The 20,563-nt window shown below is 42.6% G+C and overlaps 2 protein-coding genes across 2 annotated transcripts; one reads left to right on the forward strand and one right to left on the reverse strand.

Annotated features, from left to right (window-relative positions):
• The first annotated feature begins 2,829 nt into the window (after positions 1-2,829).
• Positions 2,830-13,146, forward strand: stmn2b (stathmin 2b). Its single transcript, XM_069696709.1, has 5 exons — positions 2,830-2,981; positions 8,910-9,005; positions 9,114-9,286; positions 10,024-10,215; positions 11,180-13,146. Exons 1-5 carry the CDS (start codon positions 2,963-2,965, stop codon positions 11,237-11,239), a joined length of 540 nt encoding a protein of 179 aa, XP_069552810.1. The 5' UTR covers positions 2,830-2,962; the 3' UTR covers positions 11,240-13,146.
• Positions 13,147-15,190: 2,044 nt separating this feature from the next.
• hey1 (hes-related family bHLH transcription factor with YRPW motif 1) lies at positions 15,191-18,100 on the reverse strand. Its single transcript, XM_069696719.1, has 5 exons — positions 17,892-18,100; positions 17,689-17,764; positions 17,433-17,516; positions 17,190-17,271; positions 15,191-16,964 (listed from the first exon to the last, which is right to left on the reverse strand). Exons 1-5 carry the CDS (start codon positions 18,098-18,100, stop codon positions 16,285-16,287), a joined length of 1,131 nt encoding a protein of 376 aa, XP_069552820.1. The 3' UTR covers positions 15,191-16,284.
• Positions 18,101-20,563: the final 2,463 nt, after the last annotated feature.

Consider the following 20,563-nt stretch of genomic DNA (forward strand, 5'->3'; position numbering starts at 1 on the left):
AGGGACAGCGGAGCACTTTCTCTAAAAGGTTCCTCCAGCTCCGCTGTCACAAGGACAGATACAGGAGATCATTCCTGCCCACTGCCATAAGACTTTACAATAACTCACCTCTGGCAAAATCCATCACAGTACAATAACACTGTTGACTGTTTCTTGGTTGCTTGTATATTATATGTATACATATATATGTTGACTGTGTTTGTTGTGTGTATATATATAGATATGTACTGTATATATACTGCATTTTATATTTTTTACTGCTATTTTATTGCTTTTCTATTATATTATTCTATTCTATTATTTTTATTCTATTGTTTCTATTATTGCTTCTGTATGTATGCTGCTGTGGCGAAAAAATTTCCCCTGGGGGATTAATAAAGTATATACATACCTACCTACCAAAGGAGTGTCTTCGGGACATCTCTGTGAATGTCTTTGAGTGGCCCAGCCAGAGCCAAGTCTTGAACCCGATTGAACATCTCTAGAGAGATCTGAAAATGGCTGTGCACCGACGCTCCCCATCCAACCTGATGGAGCTTGAGAGGTCCTGCAAAGAAGAATGGGAGAAACTGCCCAAGAATAGGTATGCCAAGCTTATAGCATCATACTCAAAAAGACTTGAGGCTGTAATTTCTGCCAAAGGTGCTTCAACAAAGTATTGAGCAAAGGCTGTGAATACTTATGTACATGTTATATTTTCGTTCTTTATTTTTAATAGATTTGAAAAAAAATTAAACAAACTATTTTCACTTTGTCATTATGGGATATTGCATGTAGAATTTTGAGGGAAAAAAATGAATTTAATCCATTTTGGAATAAGTCTGTGACATAACAAAATGTGGAAAAAGTGAAACGCTGTGAATACTTTCTGGATGCACTGTAAATACAGGAACTTGAATTATGATTCTCAGTAGTTCCATTCATGCAGCAGAAAACTGCCCTGGTTAATCAGTGGCCATCGGTAACTGGTCCCTGGCCATATACTTTAAATAAACAGTAGCATAGTTACTGCAGTTGTTATCTATGCAAACACATCCTTTTTTGATAAGGACTGTGTTGTTTGAGTTGAGTGGTCTTTGTAAAGCACCAAAAGTTGGATGTCACTATAGATTTAGTTGTAATTAAATGTCCTGGAAATGGACTAAAACGTGCACAACGGTTAAAACCTGTCTTGCTGAGTATGTGTCTGAATAAACCTTGGTCTACGTGGGCCATGTGTTGGTAATAGTTTTCCTGAAGTCATGAGTTCCTCAAGCTTACGTGATTTGAAATTTGCTGCCACCTAGTGATTGTTTTTTTTTTCCAATGATTCCATCCATTTGATGATCTGTGATTGACCATCAGAAGATTATCTGCAACCACAGAGATGATTTCAAGTTTCTAATTTGATCAAATAGGCAAAGTGAAGACTGGGAACCTTGTAATTCTGTTTTCTTGCAGGTATTCGCCTCAAACCCTATATGCTGTGAAAATGTAAAATAATAATAGCAGTAATAATTAATGAAGTATGTTAAAACCAAACATTACCCGTTTGAAGTTATTTTTCCTCACTCAGCCCTAGAGCCAGAGAAACCTGCATCACCAGAGAAACAAAGGAGAACACACCCACAGTGTCAGCTGTCACAGCAGAGGCCCAGCTCTGAAACACAAGAGGACATTAGGTTTGTCAGGGCTTTGGCTGGAGGAGAGGGGAGTGAGGCAGAATGCACTACATGCTCCTGAACACACATTACCGGCCCAGTGTCAAGACGTATCGATCATAAGAAGACAGTTCCGGATATTCATTTCAAAATAAAACATTTTAAACCACACTAAGGCTACATCTTCAATGTTATGTTTTGGGGGCTTCCAGACCGTTTTTAGGATGGCTTTACAATTACTAAACAATAAGTACTCAGCACACAGCCACCTCTAGTTTGTGATGTTATGAGAAAAAAAACATTGTATACATAATGTTACACATTAAAATCAAGGACATGTTTTTAAAAATAAATAAGATACAGATTACTAAGTGGGCTGTGATAAAAAAGATAATGAACAAATAAAACAGAGTAAAAAGAGAACACCTTGGAAATATTCTCACTCCTGCTGGTACAATAAGAGTTCATATCAAAAAACCTAACCTAATATTCTAAGTTTTACTTCTTTAGTTATTGATTGATTGTTTGGCATTGACAATAAAGTGTCAGTGAGTATCCTGGTTTTAATTTTTTTAAATAGGTGATTGTATTTATTAATATGGCCTAATTTGTTTGATTCAAGAACAGCATGTCCAAAACTGACATATTTTCAATTTACTTTTGTCTGTAATAATAATATTACCTTTATTTATATAGCTTGTTTTTTTTTAAACAAGTTAAAAAGCACTTTACATACATTTTTTAAAAGTAACATCTCATAGAATATTATGATAAAATACAATAAAAAATAAGAAAACAAACTTTAAGATAACTAAAACACTGGTACAATGACATCAATAAAAAGCAAGTCTAAAATAGTGAGTTTTTAAAAGGGACGTTGCTGATCTCCTCCAGCAAGTCATCCCACAACATTAAAAAATATCACAAGGTCAAATCGTGAAGAAGCTCTGGGGTATTGGTTTGCAATTTTTGATTAGTGATTAATTAGATTGATGAACTTGATATCAAACAAGTTATTGACTAATCGGTGCAGCTGCATCATGGAACGGGTATGATATAATCTGCATAATTGTGTCACTCCGTGTATTCATGACTGGACAGGTTTATGCTTTTATTCTGCAGGATGAGTGTGCTCACTTCCGGTCTTGTTCTAGTTATTTCCCGCGGACTCGACGCAGCTCATTACAGACCACCAGGCGCACCGGCAGCCCCCGTCTCTGCTGACTCAGTGCCTTAACAGCAGTCCCTTCACCCCGAGATACAGCATCCAGCTACTGACGCTCACTCCTCCGGTCAACTCGCCCCGGCACCACCGTACAGAAATGGCTAAGACCGCAATCGGTGAGTTTTACACTTTAAACATATAACCTCTATTTTTAAAAAAAATTTTTTATCTGAGATTGCAGCAGCTTCGCAGGTTTGATGATGATGAGAGGCAGTGGCGACACCCATGGCACAAAAGGATGCTGAGGGCTGATAAGAGGGAGCGGCCAAACTCCTCTGCATGTCACTTCTATTTAATGAAGTTGTGACTCTAAAGCCGCATTTTTTTTTTCCATCTGAATGTTTCGTTTTGTCTGTTAACGGTCATTTTTGTGGGTTTTGTCTGATCTTAAATCCAAATTACTGCAGATCAATACGGCTTAGTTTGGGCTTCAGCTTGCCATATTGGTGACGCATATTTTATTTTTCTTTCATTCACTGCAAATTACAAACAAAAAACAAAAAACGAATCAATATAAATAAAAGCAGGGCGATTTTTTTTTTTATCCCCTCACAGCAGTATTTAGTCGATGCCTGCCGCACCTGCCCCTCACCGCCTGACTCAGAGCCGTGCAGCATAATGCAGCGCCAGCGACCCCACCCAACATCTCCGGTCCCTTCAAAGCAAAGCAGCCGCTCTCCGGGGCGGGAGAGATTTAACCGTGACAAATCTCCTTAATAAAACTAGGCCATCCTATGTAGCTGTAAGTGTAAAAGCCTGCTGAACCAATTTTGTGGGTGACCGCTAAAGACATGAATGAAATAAGGAGAGAAGAGAGGAGAGAGGAGAGCATCCTTATACAGACCTGTTTTGCATTCGAGGGAAGAATTTAGGACTGGCGATGAAAATGAATGTCGTCTCAGAAATATCAGACGCCAATCCGGTTAGGAAGGTTATATTGACTAACTGTGGGCTATTATGTTCAATAATTGTGTTATTATTGATGCTTGAGGGTACTATGATTTGCAGCTATTTGCAGCCTTTATAAATGGAGAAATAAAATGGGATTGCATGTTGTGGCAGGTGGAAGGCCTTGTATTTGTGCCAACGTGAATTTCCATATTAAGACGTGATTTATTAGCAGTTGTCTGGATTTGATTGTTTGAACATTTCACTCGATTTGTGAGCCATCTCAGGACTATAGACACAGGATGTGATCTGCAGGTATTAAGGCAAGTGTGTGTGCTCTTGTAGAAGAAGTGTGATGTATGTGTGTGTGTGTGTGTGGACAGTCTTGGGGATAGTCTGTTTGTCTCCTGCTTGACAAAGCACTTGATGGATGGAGGGGCATGCGGAGGGACAGTGGTAAGGGTCCCGGTGTCTGCGCTCAGAGACACCAGCAGCTAAACCCTCACTGTTATAATTATTCCCCCCCACCCCACCCCTCCTCGCTTCCTCATCCCCCTCCCCCCCCTCCTCCTCTTCCTCCTCTTCCTCCTCCTACGCCTCCTCTTTTTTTTTTTCTCCATCATTTGAGTGTGGACAGCAGAATGGGATGGGCACGGAGCAGACACTCTGGGAGAAAAGCGCCATCATGCCAGTCAGCACTCGCCAGGTCGTTGAGTTCATTTAGACTTTAGTCTATTTACAGAAACACAGCAGCACTTTTAAAACCGAATAGGAAACGTAATCCTTGTTTTCATAGTTCGGAGATATTGGAGCAAAAATTCTTCAGGTTTCATGGGTCGATGAATTTTTACTATTACATATAAGAACTACAACGCGTGATAAATACCACTGCATTTATGCAAATGTTTTATTTTTTCTTTAAGATTGACCTGAGATATCCTGAATACTAAAATACTATCCTACAAATAAACTCAGAGCCGCTCCCCTGTACATTAAGGCTTCAAAGCACTTTCCCTGATCCTTATCATGCACACTCGTCACATCCATTTAGGTGTGGTCATTCAGCCGGGGCCCTAAAATCAATGCCTTTGTACACAGAAACAGAAGCAACTCGGACAATAGTCACACCAGTTTTGAGCAATGATCCGTGTCCAAATTCTGCTATATTACATTCAGATATCATCTCCATCACTATTGTTGCTATGGGGCATCTGCATGAAGTCTCATGGACTCATAATTCATCCTGATTTATCGGTGAGTCTCATCGATCTTTGCCGCACACTCCCATTACTGTTTCAGATGACTGTTGCTCTTTAGGAGGAAGTAGTGACATCAATCTGGTGGTGATGGTATGTTCTGTGCTCATCACCTGATTCACATGTAAATATAGACATCAGTAGTTCAGACATTTTAACACCCAGAAGATTATGGACATAGCAATATAACCTTTGTCTTATGGGCAGAGGCTCAGTTGCTCCTTTAATATTTTGCGGCACAGTATTATTCTGCAAAGTCAATGCAGTGATCTGAAGCAGTCGGTCAAATAATTGATTATTCAGTCATCAGAAGCCCAAAGATTCTTTTGTTACAGATGTGAGAATTTGCTGCTTTCTTGATGATCAACTGATTTTTTTTTTATTTTTCTCTGATAGTAAAACAAAACAAGGCATTTTTCCTTTAAGATATCACTGACATTTCTAAAACCAAAATACGAAGCGTTTAATTGAAAATGATTTTTTTACTCTTAGCCCTACATTGATCTCCTTGAACGGACACAGGGTGCGGTATGAGAAATCTCGCCACCAGGCCTGCTTTCAAACGACCAGACCTGCCCTTCATCGTCTGGGTGCCATAATGTTTCATTTAACAGCCAATTTTGCTCTTGTGATACCGTCATAATTCTGTGATGATATTGTTGCCGTGTGGCCTGACCGTAAAGGGCCAAACACGTACGCAGAGCCTGTGCTGCTGTGAGGCTATTGCACCCGGGAGGGCAGTAGGGCTTTGGTCACATTTTGTGTGACGACTTTAATAGCCCTGCAAACAGTATCTTTCATTTGTTTTTCACCCTGCGTGGCTTTTACCGCATAGGTAAGGTGACTACCTATTAAATTCTCATAATAGCGGGGGTTGGGTCTTTAAGACGAGATGAAGGAAGGTGTGGCCGGGGAAAATAACTACCCAATAGAGGTGTGGTGGTTTGTGCTGACACAGAACTGAAGCTCTGGGAAATGCAGAGAGTGTGGGTGAAGATATAGGGAGAGAGTGTGAGGAAGAGGAGGGAGGGATTGAGAGGGAGAATACACCAGCAACAGATGAAACGGAGGCTCGAGGATGCAGAAGGCGCTGGGGAAGAAGGATGCCTGCGGGGGAGGAGGTACAGTCGATTTTGATGATCCATGCTCGCCGGCTGATGGATTGGAAGAGGAATTGCAGTTTGATGACTGTGTCTGTGGTTGGGACAGGAGGAGCAGCTCTCCGAGAGGGAGGATGAAGACCTGACTGGTCAAAACCAGCCTGTAGGAGTGGAGTGGGAGCATTGAAGTGGTGTCATCGCAGCCTGACATTATTTTGTCTCAACTCAGAGTGACATAAGAACGCAGTATGTCTGAAACTCAGCTCTAAACTTTAAACAGATACCTGTTTGGACACTTGCTGAGGTGTCCAGAATGTCATCCTGGATCATTTTTCATCTCTATACATCTGATCCTCGGGGACAGAGCGTATATTAGAGTGCAAGGAAAAGATCTTTTACCTCAAGAGAAAAACAGTGGCACTTTAATATTTTTTCACAATCTCATATATTTTTGATTAGGTATATAAAAGGAAAACATCTGTGGCTTTGAGTTAGAGAGTGGTTTCAACTGAGTGGGTGGGTATTCTTCAAGATAAGAACAAAATGTAATTTACCCAGATGCAGTCACAGTAAAGCACCGGCCTATCTATGTCAAATAATACTATAACGCCGATAATACTAAACAATCTACAATAGAGCTGCAAGTATTGCCGAATTTGTCGACTAGTCTATCAACAGAAAATAAAACAGAAAAGTATTTTGATAATTCCATATGATTATATTAGCTCCTAAAATGTGATTTCCTGCATTTCTCTGGATAATAACATTGTAAGTGGAATATCTTTGAGTCTTGATCGGACAAAACAAGACTTCTGATGACATCCCACTGACACGAGACCTGAAGTTTGAAAACATCACCAAGCCCAGAAAAGGCTCCACCCATGCAGAACTTGGCAGCCACTGAACAAGAATCTCTGCTGCTCTGCTCCATTAGTACTTAACCCAAATTACCTGCTCCAGTGAATTGTTAACTGTCTGAGCCTGGAGCTGTCAAGTGGGATTGTCTGTATGAGAAAATGGCTGCTGGGGTCTTGACGTATACTGTACACAGCTTTGTCAAGTGACAACCCTCCAAATGCGAACCCCCCCCCCCCCCATCCCAACCTCACCCCACCCTCTCATCAGCAGAAATGGTGCAGTCCGCTAATTACAAATTAAAGTGCTCTCCACCTGAGGTGGCTGCTTCCATTGGGCTGTCCTGGGGGGGGCAGCTGGTGGCGGCAGTAATTCCACCGGGAGATGCCCCCGTTGCTTGTTTCTAATCCTCCTGTCTGATATTTCTGTTTATATCAGAAAGGTGTTAGCATTGTTATGAAGCCCCACCCCATCTCCCTCTCTCTTCTTCCACTCTTTTCTTTCATCTCAGAGAAACTGCACTCCTTTCCGTGTCTCGAACAAACTCCACTTTTATCTCCACTCCTATTCATCCCTCTCTCCTTTCTTCATTTTATTTGTATCATTCCCCCCTACAATGCTCTTACTCTCCCACTTCCTCCTCAGGGAAGAGGTTAACAAGGCCATCAGAGAGAAGTGAGAGCTACATCTGAGAGTTTATCACATTACTGTGGCGTCTGCCAGTCTGCAGGGCAGAGAGCGAGACACGGAGAGAGGAGAGAGAGAGAGAGAGCAAGCGAGCAGGGAATAAGAGTGAGGAGGAGGAGGAGGATTTGGATTAATCATACTGTACACCGTACCCTGCCGTAGAGAAGCTCTTTCAAAGTAAATCTCATTTCTGGCTTTGCTACTGTAGCCCACTGCAAATCATGAATCAATGTGCCACATTTCAGTCCTGCAGGCTCGGTGCTGAGGGTGATGGATTATGCCATACTATGACAGTTGGCATGCAAATGTTCACCGTGAGGCAGTGTACCCTGACGGAGCGCTGCAGCTATATGTGCAGATGGAGAGTATTTCACAACCTGCAGTGTTGCGGATATTTTTGCCTCTCTCCCTGCGGGGACTGCTGCTGAACTTGAGGTTCACATTACAAAGCAGTAGGTGCCAAAGACACAAGAATAAAAAACAAAACCAAAAAACAAACAAGGTTAGACAAGGTTGGTTGTTCTTTTCATTTGTTTTTTTCTGTCTACCCTTTGGAGCACTTTGTCACTCCTTATTGAGACGATTGCCAAACACAGCCTATATAATTTGATGCCAGCTTTGCCTCAGTTTTATTAACCTTTTGGACCATAAAGCTGCCGTTGGATGGCCAATCATAACACTGTGTGATGCTTATACAAAAGATACGAAACCCAAAGATGATCTGAATATGTGATGTAAATCCTGCCGTCTTCGCTTCTTAAATTACCTGAAAAGCATGAAATCAATCCGTGAGGTTTTGTGGCTTTACCTATAGAATATCTGGGAGCCACAAGGGCATTGGTCCGGTAACGTTAATAAATAATAGACCAAAATAAAATGCATAGCTAATGATGTGTGGAGAATCCTGTGGGGATGGAAACATCATGGCTGTTGGGGAATTTAGGCCAAGCAAGGACACATCCATCACGCTCCCTTTGCAGCTGGTGGTAAACAAAAACCACGAAATCTCTACAAAACCCAAGGCAGTTCATCTGCAGCCGGTATCCTTTGATGAGATTTTTATTTTGGAGGAGATGATGAATAATTATTCCTCTAAAAATCTTGATATTTACATAAAGGACCTCCTGTGGAGGAAGAAGTAGGTTAATGATGTTTCATCTTTTTCTGTGTTACTAGGTTAATATTTTGTCTTTATGTGTTTGCAGTGCAGCTGTAAGTGTGCACAACAAAGTAACACACCATCTATTTACATCCACAGCTTACAAAGAGAAGATGAAGGAGATTTCAGTTCTCTCACTCATCTGCTCTTGTCTGTACCCCGAGAGCCGCAAAAACATCATGGGGGACTTTGAAGGTAGGTGGTAGGATTTTTTTGTTTTGTTTGTTTATCAAACATGAATGAAAAATCATATGGAAACCACTGAGAGTTTTTGTCTTTTTTTTCCTTCTTGTTAATGCACAGACATGGACATCAAGCCCATTAACAAGCGAGCCTCAGGCCAGGCCTTTGAGGTCATCCTGAAGCCGTCCTCCCCCGTGTCTGATGCGGGCCACTGCATCACCAGCCCCCCAAAGAGGGACATTTCCCTGGAGGACATCCAGAAGAAACTGGAGGCAGCTGAGGACCGAAGGAGAGTAAGGATGTTTCCCATTATTCTCACTGCAGCCCGCTGCCGTGTATCAGTTTGCCTCAACAATCCCCGAGAGACACAAAAACATCAAGTCTAATAAAACTTCTTATGATACCAAAACTACAGCAATAGTACACAAAACAAAAGGAGGAATTCAACCAGACTAAGTTTACACAATAATGCTGGTACGCTGTAATAACTACTTCCTCTGGTATTTAATTTCACATAATTTATGCATCACATTGACGACTGCGACCGCAGAACTGCCATGAAAAATCGAATCGGACACTGGCTAATTTCTGCATTCCATTGATTCGAATGTCAATACAGTCACTCCAGCACCGGACAAATCCATCAACCTGCCAACAAATCAATTAAACAATCATTGACCAATCAATAGCACAGTTTGACTGATTTGTTTTTGAGCCAGATGCCCAATTAGGTGAAGAAAACATTCAATATATTATATCAAGTTAAAGTAAAAGATGAGAGAAAATAAAGCTGGCAAGCAGAGATATTTCTTTTTGTGCCTGACATTTAATGTGATTCACTGCACCACCTCTGACTCATGCTGATGCCTAAACTTTAAGAAAAACCTGAGTGGTATTCAGTAAATCACATTCCTGATATTGACCTTTTTTTCCTGACTCATTGTCCTTGCTGCTCACCACTCTTTCTCTTTCTCCTCCTCCTCCTCCTCTATTCCTCCTCCTCCCCCTCCCCCTCTTCCTCCTCCTCCAGTCCCAGGAGGCGCTGGTACTTCAGTCTCTGGCTGAGAAGCGGGAGCATGAGCGTGACGTGCTGGTGAAGGCCATGGAGGAGAACAGCAACTTCAGCCGCATGGCCGAGGAGAAGCTCCAGCTGAAGATGGAGCAAATCGAGGAGAACCGGCAGGCTTACCTGGCCGCCATTATGGATCGCCTGCAGGAGAGGGTGAGAGCCTTTATGTTGAATCTAAAAAACACTGGTGTCAGCCTATAACAGAGGTGTTTGATTTTATTTGTAGATTTTAAACCTTGCCATTCAGCTAAAACCCACTAAATTCCCCAAATAAAGATAAAAAGGACATGACCTCAGTGTCCTAAATGACAGCGACAGGCTTTGATTGTGTTACATCAGCAAATTGTAAATCCATCACTTAAATCGTTATTTTCAAACTAAGGATTTACAAATAGCGTTTACCATTAAAAATTGACAATACTTTAGCAGCCTGCAATTAAAATCAAACAGCTATTAAAAAAACTAAAGTCACTGCAGCATATCAAGCTTAATTTCATAAATGTTTTATCTAAATGATACATCTAAAAACAAAACAAGCATTAAGGAGAAATACATGTTTCAGGGTTATGTAATATAGAATAATATTCATGCTTTCATAAAGGCAAGAATAAATTTGAAATATATTATTAAACTAGGGTAATCAACACTATTTAGATGGGCCATTTGTCTGCATAATGTTTGTGAAAAGTTATTTAGCACTGTTACTTTTGTTTGTTGCAGCCTTTTAATCAAGTGTGAGGTCAGATATGTCGACCATTTTTCATAATAACGTTTGCTCTTCATGCTGAGCATATAATATATTAGCAGGCTATTATTTACTTTATATACGTGACTATATACATAACAGCTACACCTTGTAGTCACTGGGTGGATTTAACTTGGTAAGAAGCAGCTGGTTAATGCGGCATAGATGAGGCAATAGCAAATAGGCAAAGACAATCGCAAAGACGAGGATGTCCGGTTGGTGGAAGATTATATGACTCTTGAGAATTATACGAGAAGAGGCGACAGAGAGGGGAATCAGAAGGGCAAAGGTCAAAAAGGAGAAATGTTAAAGTGATTAAGAAAACAAATGTGAGGAAACGTGACATCCTCTATCTGTTTGTGTTGCATCTAGGAGAAGCATGCTCAGGAGGTGCGCAGGAACAAGGAGTTGAAAGAAGAAGTGACAGCGTGAAAAGCCCCAACAGGTTCTATGTCCCACCTCCGCAACACTCTCTATACCACCGCCCCCAACCCTGAGGAACACCCCCTCTCCCTCCTCCCCCAAACCCCTCCCCACCTTCTCCTACATGTCCCCACCTCTCCACACCACCCCTGACATACTCCCCACCCGTCATACTACTATGAAACTACCACAGCCTGAGACGCCACCCCGAGACAGCGGGAGGTTCAAGCGGGGTTGGGGGTGGAATAATTTGCAAAAATGATTTAAAAAAAAGAAAAAGAAAAATTAATGTCTCCTGCCCACTCTTCCAAAAAAAAAAAAAAAAAAAAGTTTTTGCTCTGTTTCAATTGAGAAGAAAAGAAAACATCAAATTGACAAGTGACAGTGGTTTTTGTAAATACTTCTTTTTTTTGTTATATACAGTATGATACAAGCAGCAAAAGTATTGATTGCAGTGTGCCATTTTTATATATAAGTTTCCTCTCCCTGCTTATATATGGTTGTAATATTCTGTTCATTTTCATGTTGTTTTTGTTTATTTCAGCCTGAGAATATTTTGGTTTTTTAGGTTTCTCTCGTGCGGTAACAGGCTTAGGTGTTTGTTGTGAGTTTGCCAGCTAGCTGATGTTGTGCTGTGACTCGCTGCGTCCTCACAAGGCCCCACATCCTGGCTCCTTTCCCTCGTCCTTTCAAGTGGGCACTTAGTCATTTGACCCAGCCGATCTGGAAGCAAAATTTGGATCTGTGTTTGGTCGGAGATTTTCCATCCAGTTTTAGGCCAATGTTCCAATTAGTGAGGGACATGTGCAGGAAATTTGGCAGAGGGAAAGGGGACAGTTTGCTTTCTGTGGGGACTGCAGGCCGTCGCTGCACATCCACTCCTGTGAGGTAGATAGTGACTGTGCCACAGGAGAACACTATAGCATTTAATGAGCCCATCCTCATCCTCCGCCCCTCCGTCTGCAAACTCTTCATGTCTCCACATGCATATATACCGTTTAAGCACTCACTGACACGCTCTCCACACAGGCAGTCCTAGCACAGAGCTCGGGAGGAGCTCGCTAAAATTCTGTCCATCTAGCACCGGAAACCTAACATCTGACAAACGGCGGGCCTCTTCACTTCCTCAGAACCAAGCTTCCAGTCACATTTCAGTCACGTGTTACCGTAGTATACAACACAGCTGAGGTTTAAAATGCATCCTACGAATACCGGAGTGCAACAAAATACTTCACTTCCTACTGTGAATCTTACATCGGAGGAAATATAAGTCCCAGCTTTCTCCACTTCATAAAGGCTAGAGTAGTGCTCAATCTCATCAGCGCCTACTGGAATCATTGCACTTCACTCGAAGACACTGTAAATGCCCTTGTAAGGTCGGCGCGGGAAAGATTTTAAGCCATAACAGGTCAATCACTGCAACGATGATCCATATACACAGTATTTCCATCTGTAAAGGTGTATATGAGTGTATTAAAGCATCCGAACAGTTTGTAACCAGGGGGTGTTGAAGCCTGAGGTTGAACCCTGTTGGTCACGCTCGCACAGTTGGCCCATAGATGTGTGTGAGTGTGTGTGTGTGTGAGTGTGTACTTCAGAAAGGGCGGGTAGATCACCTAGTGTTTGTGCCAAGTGATATTGATCTGGTTAAATATAAACCAACACCATTACAGTGTGTGTAACAACTGTCAGAAGTTCAACACAGACAGTGAATATCCTATCTGCCTCTCTAGCTCTCTCTCTCTCTCTCTCTCTCTCTCTCTCTCTCTCTCTCTCTCTCTCTCTCTCTCTCTCTCTCTCTCTCTCTCTCTCTCTCTCTCTCTCTCTCCTCGATCCATTTGTGTGTTTCCCCCTCTCCACATATATCTTTGTGAGCAAGCAGTGGTTAATAAAGATTTGGGGTTCAGTGAATGAAACTGTCTTTAAGAGTGACTTCTTTCAGATACCATAAGCACTTTCCGGAGTAGCATTTAGGTAAAGCCACTTCATTTCCTCGACAACCTTAAAACACCTGAAACAAAACGTCAGATTACAACAATGTTTGGACACCACGTTACCATCTCTTTTTAGGTATCCAACTAATGATTGTTTTAATGGCAGGTTAACCTCTTTCACATTTAATCACGTCTTCATTTGGTCTGTGAAAGCCTGTTAAATCGGTATGCAATGGAAAACCACCCCTCATAATTTCTCAGGGGACAAGTTCACATGTTTAAATTTATAACTTTCTCCAAAATACAAAGATTCAACTGACATTTGTTGCTGTTTCTATTAGCATTATGGATAAGAGCTACAATCCATTTAGTTTTTTACCAGGAAGAAAGACATTATACTTAAAAAAAAAAAAATCACACCTGTGCTTCTCCTTCCATGACAGCATATCTGGTATGAAAGAGGCCGTAAATACTCTCCAGCTTTAACTGATGACTGTTTGTCCTTTTTTTCTTGAATGTTTTTCACTATGAATAAAACATTTTTTTAAAAATCATCTTGATTTTTATATTATGAAGCTGTTTAGTCACATTTACAGGGAGGCAATCTGTTCATTAGGAGACTCAGTAATTGTAAAACTTTTAGCAAAGATATAAAACAGCAGATTTTACAGTACTTTAGTAAAATACGAGTACCAGACTGTTTTCATTTTACATCCATTTAATGAGAAACAAAATAGAGAAACCTACAATTGTGTAGTATAAAGTATAGAAGTATAAAGACTGGTTATATTTGTACTCTACAACATTTTAAAGGAAAACTTTGCACTTTTTTTTTGTCAGTACATCAAAGTAGCCGTTAGTTAAAAGTTACTGTTTGGAGAGTCTCTTTGTATGTACACATTTCATACAAAACAACACATAATTAGTCATCTAAAATATGATGCATTGTTATTGATTAAACATCCTAACACCATGTAAAGAAAAAAACAGATCCACCATGAATAATAATGACATAATATGGACTATATATCTCATTTTGCATGATTAATTGCTTAACTTTTAGCTTATAATATATTGTATTTTACTTTGCATACAGATATTTTACATGTAAAACAGTATTTTTGCTCTAATTCTCACTACTACTACTACTACTGTCCTCCGTCACCAAGAGTCTGTTCCATTATCTCCAGATGAAGAACAACTTATGACCAGTAGGGGGAGACACAAGACAAGCTGTGTTCAGTAAAGAGCTCATTGACCCTGTGGTTTACAGCTGGCGTGGAGCTGACATCACTACCTGCCTGGCCCTGCATCACCCACAGAAACAGAGGGAAAGATTAAGGAGGATGACGAAAGATCAAAGGAGAAAGAGAGAGTGCATATTTTGGAGAAAGACTGAGGGAAACGTTGGCGAGCGAGCAAACTGTTGGTCCAGCAGAAGAGGGTGTGACGGTGTGCCGAGAACAGAAGGTGCAGCTGGTGCCGGCTGAAACGATGGCAAAGAGACAAAACTCTGTGCCGCACACTTCCTTTCTCACAGTTTCTCAATCCCTTTCTCCTTTCATCCCCCCCCTACCCGTCCCATTTCTTTCTTCCCTCTTTCCATCTCCTGCCTTATGCTCCATTCCTCCTTCCTTTCCATCTTCATCCTCTTCCAACCTTCCCTCCCTCCGTCTTCCCTCCTCCAGTTCCCACGGAGCACATGGGGCCAGGCAGGCTGCTATTGTCCAGGATATCCCCTCCTTGTTAATGGTTTCCTGTGCACACACAAGAGGGCTACTGAGAGAAACCAACAGCCTCATCTGATACCAGGCGTCGTCATGCACTGCGCACACGCATACAAACACACACACACACACACACACACACACACACACACACACACACACACACACACACACACACACACACACACACACACACACACACACAAACAAACAAGTGCAGGCATCAACAAGCAAACACACGTACCGTACCAACACCACATTCATACACACTTGAACAAACATGCTGATAAAACCACAGGTAATTTATCAGAACTCTTTTATTGCAGGGAAGTTGCCATTACCACCATCAACAACTTTGAAAAGCTGAGAAGTCTGATTTGTCAGTGCATGTTTGTGCTCTGTAAAACCACCAAAATATACAAACTCACAATGAGGTTTTTCTCGGAGACACCAACATATCAGGCAGAAATGGTTCACTGGTATTTCTAAATGTGTCTGAATTGTATTGCCTAATTTAACTGCGACAGAGATAAACTCCCTCTTGGGGTGTAACTACTGACTGACAGTGTTGCTATGTTGAACAAAGGCAAGAAAATAAGTTGGGAGACAAGGTGATAAAAAAAAAAAAATCAACCTAACATCATTTACATCAGAAGAAAGGTGGGAACGCTGGTAAAAAAAAAAAAAAAAGCTGGTAAAACAAGTGAAGCGTCGATTGTTAAAGACAATCGGAGGAGGAAACATAACTTACTGGGGAAGCAAGCTTAAACAAAAGAGCACCGTATGACAGTTCGAGGTTGCGGGTAAATCGAAATTTATTTCAACCAGGCTGGTAGCTAACTTCTGTTCCCAGTATTTAGTCAAACAAACACCTGGTTTCAGTTATTCCACCCCATAAAATGCTGTAAAAAGGGGGTGACTCTCAACCCCCTCACCCGCCCTGTAACCAGGGCTCCAACACTTTGTGTTGCGGCTCAGCAAAACAAAGGGAGGGGGGACACTTTCGCCCAGGAACTTGACAGGCAGCGACTGCTTGACCATCTGGAAAAGCCATTCCTGATAGGCCGACTACAGTGGGTGAAACTTCTAAAGGGGTGGGCAGGAACAGAGATCAATCAACACAATAAATCACTCTTGTTGCGTTTTAGTCGTGGTCTCCCTCCTTCACTGCGTCTTTCCTCTATACAAAAAAAAAAAAAAAAAAATTTAAAAAAAATTAAACATTACAAAGACAATAAAAGCCTATATCTAGGTAAATCCTCTGTGGGATGCCATCATCATAGAAAAAATAGCACTTTCTTAGCAGGGAAAATAAAGTCTTGTCCTCGAGTCCAGCTCAGCTGGGAAGTGAGTCGAGTCTATTTGCAGATTGTGTTTGAGTTTTTCATCTCAGTCAGAAAGCTCCTATCTCCATGCCCCAGGGTCTGTAGGGTTTGCCCACACTGGCGGTTTGGGTCGGGGGGCTGATGGCAGCGGTGTGTGAGATGATGGGGAAGGTGCCGAAGGCGAAGGGGAACGCCGACAAAGAGGAGAGCAGCGGAGGGGAGAGCTTGGACGCTGACGACGGGATCAAGGCGGGATGCAGGACGGTGGTGGGCGCAGCGGTGGTGGAGGGGACCCGGATCGGGCCCTGATCCGAGTGGGGGGTGGCGCTGCCGCTGCGCCTGCCCGGACCGTGAGTATCTGCGACCAGCGAGGATGAGGAAGAGGAGGAAGAGGAGGAGGAGGAGGAGGGGGAAGATGTAGACGTGGACGACAGAGGGGTCTGCGGGCTGCTGGAGGTGCTGCGGGGTACGGCTGCCATCGGTGCGCCCTGCTGGTGCTGCAGGAGGAGAGGGTGTGTCAGGTGGGCCGGAGGGGATCCAAAAGCAGAGCCCCACGCCAGGTGACTGAGGCCCGAGTGAGCCTCGCGCTGGCTGGCGTAGTTGTTGAGGTGGGAGACCAGACGGATCCGCAGAGGATCCGTGCTGTCTAAGCCTTCGATTATGCTCAGATAGCGGGCCGTCTCCGCCAGGCACTCCCTGAAACCCAAACCGCGGTAGTCCATCGCCAGGGCGTGAGCATCGAAGTAACCTGAGTGGAGGAAGTGAGGGGAAACAACAGATTAGATCAAATAGTACAAAACAAGTGAGTCAAAAAAAATAAATTTGAGGGGCTCCGGTTGAATAATTTTGTCCTTGACTTTGGGACTATGACAGATCAATAATATAATTTTTTTTTTTAAAAAAAACACATTTTTGATCGGACCCGTTAAACGTGTAATCGAGAGTGATACGTGCATCTGTCATGAACGTGTACCTTTGCCTCCAGCAGCGTGGAGCATCTTCAGATGATCAACAGTCATCTGCAAAATCTCCGCTTTCTCCAGTTTGGCTGAGCCCTTCGGTGCGGGAGGGAACAAATCGATTAGGTATAAATAATAATAACAATAATAATAATAATAATAATAATAATTTTTAAAAAAAAAGAGCCCAAATGAACGAACTGCTTTCACACGTGAGGACTTTAAAACACTCCTTCGGGTTGTGCGTCTTTTCTTACCTGTTTCTCGTAGGCGCTGGGAACCAGCCTGCGCAGCTCGCTCAGGCTGTTATTGATCCTGTCACGGCGCCGTTTCTCAATAATCTGCGGAGAGACAACAACATCACGGTTACACGACTGTCTGGAAAACACGACACCATCTGGTGAAATACTGCACAGTGTCTGCAAGCGCGCACGCACGCACACACACACACACACACGCACACACACACACACACACACACACACGCGGATCAATAAATATAGATTTTCTTACTCCTCGACGCCTTTTCCTCGCCTGCACCTGAGTTGATGTTGTGGGAGACATGGAGCCGAGAGGAGAGCTCATGTTCCTGAAAGGGAGGTTCAGACAACGTCCACGAAGGTTAAAACGATCTCATATAAAGTGATCAACAAACCAGGATCACTTTTGTGAGAGGAATATTACTGAGAATAAACTCCGGGGGCAAAATGACTTACCCGTTCTCATCTGCGCTTTCCTTCTCCACTTCAATAGTTTCGTCCAGCTCGCTGTCCGAGGAGCTAAAGTCGTGATTCCTCTTCATTTTTGCTGAATTCGTCCGCAGTAGTCCTTCCGTGTTTGTCGGTTGTGTCTGCCCAGACGTGCGTCTGCCCAAGTTTGCCCGTAGCGCCTCTGTTTGAAGCGCTCGGCTTTCCCACGGTGTCATTTCAACGCTGCTGCCGGCCAATGGGGGCGGGGCCCGGCCCAGAACCAACCAATCGGGGAGCGGCGTTCTGTTTGAGCGACAGCACGGTTGGCCCGAGCATGTCCTATTGCGCCTGGGACTGATCTGAGAGGGAGTTAACAAGTGCAGACGTCTCACTCCGAGGCTATTTCAATGCCCTGAATGTGATATAAAAAAAAAATAATAATTTTTTTTTTTTTTTGCATTTGTCAATTTGTCAGTAGAGACAACACGGCAAAATTATTCTCGCTATCCAGAACAAAATCTTTTAATAAGTATTTGAATTTTTAAAACCTTATAAGTTATATCCACAGCTCTTCTAAATCTCGGTCCCTCGTCGTCAGTGGCATCTTGAGAGCTTGGCCTTTGCTGAAAAGTTTTTGTGACACAAGACATAGGCTGCGAGTGAGTGATCTTCCCAAACATAGAGCATCTTTGGAGAAACTTTGACAGCGGTCCAATGGACTTTCGGTCCGTGACTGTCCCCCCCCCCCCCCCCTCCCCCACCCTTCGGCCGCCCCCTCCTCCCCCGTGTGTGTCCCGGTGGTGATGAGGAGTGGCTGGCCGGCTGTCAGCACGCGCTGGCCGTGGGAAAGTTCCCTAACCGGCGCTGATAACCAATCAGAGGCCGACGGCCGTCTCCGGCGCTGGAATGAATGGAGCAATTGGTCGGGGCGACGGGCGGTCTGCGAGCGAGCGTGTGAACCTGTAATCCAATACTAACTCAGCCCGGGAGGAGAGACAGGGAGAGCACCGCCGCAACCAGAGGAAGCCACCAAGTCTAATCTTACCCCACAGAGAGACCTCATGCACGGTAAAGAGTCCGTGGGCACTTCAAGGACTTTGTGAAAGCAGTCAACAAAAGTTCATAATGCAATCAAAGCCGTCCCCCCCCCCCCCCCCCAGTCCTTTCTCCCTGGAGTGTCCACATCATCACCACCGCACGACCGGTGGCTCCCATAATGGTCACACTCCCCAAATAATTTGACAGAGCTGCTGGTGTGTGTTTGTATACATGGAGGACTCATGTTACTGAATGTGGAGCTGCAGCTCTTCAGTCGAGGGTCTCCTACAGGGACTGCATTGTATGGCATATTTAGATAACAGTCTGCCACGCTGCTGAATAGAATAATGGACATCAAATTGAACGGACTATTACGTAATGATTTTTATATAAACACGTGAGAAGATTGTGTTATTGCAGCAATTATCACGTAGACTGCAATGATAGCAATTACCCAGATCAGTTTTTAAAGACAATTTTGAGGTATTCCTTTTTTTCTTCTTCTTCGTCACTGGAGACAAAGACTATAATTTTATTATCATACATATACTTTTGTGATTATGGTTTTATATAAAAAAAAAAAATAATAATAATAAAAAAAAGTATTAACTGGGCTAACATTAGACAACCCAAAGCAGTTAAAATTAAGTCCATCCTAATCAGTCCGCCATTAAAGTATAATATTGTAAATAATTGAGGGTAATTTTGTGTATTTATTGATTTATTTATTTTTAATTTCTGCTGTGTGTTTCAGGTGTGTTTATGTGAGAATTCCCACAGTTTAATTCCCATGCATGATTTTTTTCTTTACACATGGATCCTATCGGTAATGACAACAGATGAACCACCAAGAAATTGATTCAACCTCAACTGCAGTTAATCTCTAACGTAATTAGAAACCACAATTAAAAAGCGGCTAAATAAACCAAAAGAAAGATCTTGAAGTTACAAAGACTTGTGAGCTGTGTTATTACTGTTTGCACATTACCAGTTGGTATACTGGCATCACGCTGACATTTTATCCTAGCTCACACAAAGCTCCTGAAAAGGAAAACTATATGCTTTCAAAATGTCAGTGAAGGTCATTTGTTTTAATAGATTCTGACTCCTGTGAAATATCCACACTGGACAACAACAATGAACGGCTGTGAATGAAGCGAGGAAATCTGCACTATGAGCATGTAATGAGGAAACATAAAACCTGCATTTATCAGACGTGAAAACAGTCATACAGCACGACTCCATTCATTCTCCAAAGTGACCAAAGTGCCGGGCGTGATTTTTATCTGGCTAATAAAGATCAACCGAAAACATTATAAGTTATTACTGACCTCTACACACACACACACACACACAATATGGGGATCCTTATCAGTGGGAGCTCAAAGCAACCGAAGGCGTAATAGTCATCACAGAGAGAGGACGCTGCCTTGTTTGGTTTATATGAATGAGAGGAAGCACTTAGGGCTGTTTTCATCTTATTGTTGTTGGACAAGGCTGCGCTCATAGCAGGACAGACACACAGATGTAACATCCATCCAACTGATCACTGGTCAGCTATCCTAGTGTGTGTGTGTGTGTGTGTGTGTGTGTGTGTGTGTGTGTGTGTGTGTGTGTGTGTGTGTGTGTGTGTGTGTTGGGGAGCTGCATTCACACACGTC

The sequence above is a fragment of the Brachyistius frenatus genome, unplaced genomic scaffold, assembly GCF_029030835.1.
Source record: "Brachyistius frenatus isolate BFR_SWC_R1_liver_20210118 unplaced genomic scaffold, ASM2903083v1 Contig_2, whole genome shotgun sequence".
Classification (NCBI taxonomy): domain Eukaryota; kingdom Metazoa; phylum Chordata; class Actinopteri; family Embiotocidae; genus Brachyistius; species Brachyistius frenatus.

Excerpts from the sequence above, each read along its gene's own strand:
- hey1 (XM_069696719.1), bottom strand. The coding sequence starts at position 18,100 with ATGACACCGTGGGAAAGCCGAGCGCTTCAAACAGAGGCGCTACGGGCA. Across the intron at positions 17,517-17,688 it reads CGAGGAAAAGGCGTCGAGGA|ATTATTGAGAAACGGCGCCG; the intron begins GTAAGAAAATCT and ends GTCTCTCCGCAG. Across the intron at positions 16,965-17,189 it reads CCACGCTGCTGGAGGCAAAG|GTTACTTCGATGCTCACGCC; the intron begins GTACACGTTCAT and ends TCCTCCACTCAG.
- stmn2b (XM_069696709.1), top strand. Across the intron at positions 9,006-9,113 it reads CATCATGGGGGACTTTGAAG|ACATGGACATCAAGCCCATT; the intron begins GTAGGTGGTAGG and ends GTTAATGCACAG. Across the intron at positions 10,216-11,179 it reads TGGATCGCCTGCAGGAGAGG|GAGAAGCATGCTCAGGAGGT; the intron begins GTGAGAGCCTTT and ends TGTTGCATCTAG.